The sequence below is a fragment of the Piliocolobus tephrosceles genome, chromosome 7 (assembly GCF_002776525.5).
Source record: "Piliocolobus tephrosceles isolate RC106 chromosome 7, ASM277652v3, whole genome shotgun sequence".
Lineage (NCBI taxonomy): Eukaryota > Metazoa > Chordata > Mammalia > Primates > Cercopithecidae > Piliocolobus > Piliocolobus tephrosceles.
In genome coordinates, this window is record NC_045440.1 from 27,478,484 (window position 1) to 27,484,483 (window position 6,000).

Genomic DNA, 6,000 nt, shown 5'->3' on the forward strand with positions numbered 1-6,000 from the left:
CTCATTCCACAGGTCCTGCCTCATATCCTAGAGGAAGGAATGCTACACAGAATGCCCAAGAAAAGTCTGAACAGACAGGACACGCTGTGTTCAGATCATGCGCTTTATGTCTAATCACATTTCTAATCAGTTGACCATCATGCCTATGTAAGGAAGTCTCCATAAAAACCTAAAAGGACAGGGTTCAGAGAGCTTCTGGATTGCTGAACACACAGGGCCCAACAGGAAGAACTCATCCACACGCTGAGAAGGCACCACGCCACCTCCACGGGGACAGAAGTTCCGGCACTTGGGACCGTTTCAGACCTCACCCTCTGTATCTCTCCATCTGGCTGTTTACCTGTGTCCTTTAAAGAAAATCCCTTGTAATAAACCCCTGAACATGAGTGTTTCCCTGAGTTCTGCGAGCTACTCTAGCAAATTAATCAAACCAGAAGAGGAGGTTGTGGGAAACCTAACTAGAAGCCAGTAGGTCAGAAGTTCTAGAGGCCTGGACCTGCGCTGGTGGGAAGGAGGGAGCAGTCTTGTGGGACTGAGCCCTCAGTCTGTGGATCTGACTCCGTCCCCAGGTAGACAGCATCGGAACTGAATTCGAGGATGCTCAGCCAATGGCTGCTGCTTGCGGTGCAGGGAAAACCGCCCCCATGTTTGGTCACATGAAGTCATCTTCTGTGTTGATGATTGTTATTGTGATGTGACAGCAGATGAAACACATAGTTTGAGGGGTTTGCCAAGCAATCATGTAAAGGAAAAAATACTGAACCTCTTCTATATGATCAGTAGCTGACAGGATGCTGGATTCTATTACCTGCATACTTTTCTTTGACAGATTCATCCATAGACCAGAAACAATGATCATAAGCAAACACCTGTTGAAAGTGAACATAAGTATGTATTAAGAAAACCTTAACATTACTTACAAACCATAACTGATAGAACTGTTCATAATAGTGAAATACAACAACTTATTGTCATACAATGGGAATTAATTATGTATGTAGAGGCTTACAATGAGAACTAAACACCCTATAGGTGATATGACTCTATATTTTACACAGAAAACTATTCACAAAGTAACAAAAGAGGTTACAAAACAAAATGTGTAATAAAATGGCTACTGCACACACACATGCACCTATAGTCACACACAGAGTTACATCTATAAAGTTTATTTTTTTCAATGAAATGAGTGATCTTTGTTTTATGTTTTTATGTTTTCAATATTTTTATTTTTGTAGTCAAAGATATTTTAAAATAACATTTAAAGATGCTCACTACAGCATGTCCAAAATAGCTTAAAATAGCAGAATGTTTAAATAAATTATGACACGCCCATGCACAAGTATAGATTTGAGGGTATAGAAGACTTACTGATCAAAAAAAAGTTTATATTAATGAAAAAGTTATAAAAGTCCAGAGTATGATTCTATATTTGTCCAAAAAAACTATATGCATAAAAAGCAGGAACAATCTGTATTAAAATGCTACTTGCTGGGATCTTACAGATAATCTGTTTTGACCTTTCGCCTTATCACCACTTTCTAGAATATCACATAGTTCTTTTGCACTGTTTGAAAAGCTTCTTTTCACTAATTATTTCTTTTTCTTTAAACCAACGAAGCAAAGGCAAGTTTTTCACTGACTGCATCTTTCACTTTTTCGATTTCTGACAGTTTCAAATCTACTTATTCGTGTTTTGTGATTTTATCTCCTTAAAGATTTTAAGTGCAATTGTTTTAAAATGTATCTTGGTTCCCATTTTGTCACACTCTCCCACTTTGTGAGTCTGTTGCTATGCTTCCTGATGATGGTGTGCATGTTAGTTTGCAGGTACATCTTAGCAGGGAGTGTTTATTTTATGGTTTACATGATTGCTTATTTTTTCCTCTCCTGATGGCCACCTTTCTATGACTCGTTTATGTTGTCATTTCCATTACCGAAGCCCAGATTTTGGTCTTCTCAAGGCCCAATGTCTCTATCCCTTCCTATGAACACAGACATTAGCTCAATGTTGGTGGCCAAAAACTGACTGTAAGCCCGCATTCACACAGAAGCCTCACCCAAATCAGTTTTCACATGGTGAGCTTGGCTCCAGTCCCCAACCATACACCAGTGCCCCCATTAGTCGGCAAGAGTTGAACTTCCAATCAGCTCCAGGCACCTGGTCTGATTCCAAAGCCCTCAAAATATGTCACTTCAGCCCTTGCTTACTGCTGGTCCTTGAAGTTATATATGTTGTTGTTGTATTTTTCTAATTTTGTGTAGAGATGGGTCTCACTATATTGCCCAGGCTGGTCTCAGACTCCTGGCTTCAAGTAATCCTCCAGCCTCAGCCTCCCAAGTACTGAGATTACAGCTGTGAGCCACCATGCCCGGTCTAAATATGTTGTTTTTGAGTATGATGACATGATTTTCACATTTTAGAATATTTTATCTGTTCCTGCTATAATTTTGGTGTTGGCAGGAGAAGGTTTCTGTGTAAACTCTCAAGATTATTTGGACCAGAAGTTTAAAGGTTAATTTCTTTAAGAAAGAAAATTAGGTTAAGATGGTAAATTAAGAATGCATACTGATATCCATCACCCAGCTAAAATTAACTCAAAATGACAGGGGGTAAGGGAATTGGGGAAAATGCCAAAAAGGGAGAGAAGGGGGAAAAAGAACAAGTTTTTGAAACCAAGAGTGCTTGCTTGTGCCTGGATCAGAATTGAGAAACTCCTGAAAAAATAGTTTCGATGAAACTGATGGGGGTAAGGGTGGGGGCCTGCAGGGAGAACACAGGCTGCAAAGCCAGTGAGCAGTTCTGGGAGGTACCAGGAGGGCAACTAAAGGGGCAGGGAGAAAACCCTGGCAGCAACCAAGAGGACAACTGACTCAACACCTCTGGACAGGTGAGGATCAGCACACCTGCGTCTCTGTGTGAAACAGCAGGCAGGGGAGACACCTGTTCCCTGGATGGGGTAGTGAGGAGGAAGCGAGGCCAGGAAGTGAAAGCAGACCTCCAGTGGGTGACAGCTCCCAAGAGCCCTTGGACCCAGAAGCCCTTGGACATCATCCAGCTGCAGTGCTGTGTTACACACTGCTCACCCTCCATGTTTTTCCAAAGCTAAAATGTGTATCTATCAGCAGTGGTGGCTCACTAAGCCATTTGCAAACAGAGAGGAGCAAAAGGAGGAAGATGGAAGATGGCCCCAAAGGACTGGGCATCAAACTGGGAGGAACTGCCTTGCAAACTCCAGGTGTCACCCATAGTGAGAATCATTACAGCAGAGTAGGATTAAATAAAACGTGGAGCTCAAACGAAGTTTCTCCTGCCCTAGCTTTCCACGCTCATCTCCATAATTTTATTTAATTAATTATGTTCTTAATAAGTATAAGTAGAAACCATCCTGATTCTTGTAAGCTTAGTTCTCACTTCAAAAGCCCCATCTCCACATGTGTATACAGTTGTCCCTCAGTATCCTGAGGGGGACTGCTTCCAGGACCTCCTACGAATACCAAAATGCATGGATGTGTAAGTCCTTGTATAAAATAGTGTAGCATTTGCATATAACACACAAATATCCTCCCATCTACTTCAAAACATCTCTCGATTACTGAAAACACCTAGATGCTATGTAAATAGTTGTTATGTTGTACTGCTTTTTAAATTTTTACTTTTTTTTTTTTTGAGACAGAGTCTCGCTCTGTCACCCAGGCTGAGTGCAGTGGTGCTATCTCGGCTCACTGCAAGCTCCACCTCCTGGGTTCACACCATTCTACTGCCTCAGCCTCTCCAGTAGATGGGACTACAGGCACCTGCCACCACGCCCGGCTTTTTTTCTTTCTTTCTTTTTTTTTTTTTTTTTTTTTTTTTTGTATTTTTAGTAGAGACAGTGTTTCAGCATGTTAGCCAGGATGATCTTGATCTCCTGGCCTTGTGATCCACCCACCTCGGCCTCCCAAAGTACTAGGATTACAGGCGTAAGCCACCGCGCCTGGCCCTAAATTTTTACTTTTATTGTTGTATTATTTTTCATAGTTTTTTAAAAACTATTTTCAACCCGTGGTTGGTTGAACCACAGATGAGAAACCCGCAGATACAGAAGGCCGACTGTATATTTACCAGAGATAGGTTATAAATGGCACTCTCCTCTCCATTATTGGGTTTTTTTTTAAACTTGTCTTTCTTTTAGGGATTTAACAGTGACATTTCTTATTCCCAATTTGAGTTGAGAGGCTATCACCAAAGCAACCATACCGGAGCTAAGCCTGTGTGCTCAACATTGTTCAAAGGAACCTGAGGAACAAAGAAGGTAAGCGCCTTGCAGCTAGCAGGTTAGGGTGCTGGGATTCCAGCCCACAGTCTGGATCTAAAGGTCCCTCCTCTGCACCACTAGACTAGCCTAGCTGTATTCCCCAATATGAAAGTGCCAAAGCCTGCCACAAAGTTGGGGACTAATAAACACTTTTTATTTACTCCAGCACTCAATCATCCTCTTTAAGGCTTAGCAATTTCGTAAATTATTACAGGTATCTTCCAGGCAATGATTTCATAAAGTGGACAAGCCTTTTCTTTCCAAGTAAACACTGTAACAAATTCAAATAACATAGAATCATGAAGGAAAAATCAAGGTCTCCCTGTTCAACAAGTACACCTCCCCCCAGAGGTGACCTCTGAGGTGTTTAACCTCCCATGTGTTTTAAGTCAACACAACATTTTCTCTAAACATGCAACTGAATTAAATAAAATATGAACAATTTTTAAATCACCAGGCAATGGTTCCTTATATCTTCACTGCAACCTCCAGCCTCTGCACCAATAAAAATAAAAAAACAGCCGGGCACGGTCACTCACGCCTGTAATCCCAGCACTTTGGCAGGCCGAGGCAGGTGGATCATTTGAGGTCAGGATTTGAAGACCAGCCTGGCCAACATGGTGAAACCCCATCTTTACCAAAAATATAAAAACCAGCCACAGGTGGTGGGCACCTGTAATCCCAGCTACTCAGAAGGCTGAGGCAGGAGAATCGCTTGAACCTGGGAGGCAAAGGTTGCAGTGAGCCGAGATCACGCCACTGCACTCCAGCCTGAGTGACAGAGCAAGACTCCATCTCAAAAAAATACATAAAAATAAGAAAACAGGCCGGGTGCGGTGGCTCAAGCCTGTAATCCCAGCACTTTGGGAGGCCGAGATAGGCGTATCACGAGGTCAGGAGATCGAGACCATCCTGGCTAACACGGTGAAACCCCGTCTCTACTGAAAAATACAAAAAAATACCCGGGCGAGGTGGCGGGCACCTGTAGTCCCAGCTACTCGGGAGGCTGAGGTAGGAGAATGGCGGGAACCCGGGAGGCGGAGCTTGCAGTGAGCTGGGATCCGGCCACTGCACACCAGCCTGGGCGACAGAGTGAGACTCTGTCTCAAAAAGAGAAAATAAATAAGAAAACAAAAATAATCCAGCATATTTTCAGTAGAAAAGATGAGAGAAAGTTTACATATATAAAGAAACCAGCGCCCTATTCAACTTTTTCTTAATAATCTTTTACACTGACAGGGTGACTTTGTTTGTCATTCAGTCCCTGTGGTTAGAGGAAAAAAATTTAATAAATAAAAGATTTATTATTTTATTTAATAAAACAAAATTCTCTTATTATAGACATGGCTGTCCCAAACAGCCATGTCTATAATACACATTTTAGCAATAATAATAGAGAGCTGAATTACAATTCAGCCACGGGCTCTTAAGGAAAACCAAAACTCCAAGAATGGAGATAGAAATCTAAGTTTCCTGGAAGTTGCAAGTAACTTCATGGTCAGTTAAGAAACAGTCTTTGTGCTCACTTCAAGCAGGGCTCCACATTCCCTAAAAGACAGAGGTGAAGGCATGTTCCCTTGAGGCAGCTGCGGCTGCACAGGCTTCTGTTGGCCGGGAATGCAACCCCAGCTGTCTCGGGAGCAGGGAGGATGAGTCGGCTTTGACCACAGTTTGGAACTACCAGTCTTGAGCCAATCTATGG

General features: G+C 42.3%; 1 protein-coding gene across 2 annotated transcripts in view; it reads right to left on the reverse strand.

The window, feature by feature from the left end:
• Window positions 1-6,000, reverse strand: part of KIF13B (kinesin family member 13B) — a 165,862-nt gene that overhangs the window by 124,822 nt on the left and 35,040 nt on the right. For both annotated transcript variants that reach the window (XM_026453976.1, XM_026453975.1), the window contains exon 3: window positions 809-869. In XM_026453976.1, coding sequence (XP_026309761.1) covers window positions 809-869 — 61 coding nt within the window. The remainder of the gene's footprint in view (window positions 1-808; window positions 870-6,000) is intronic.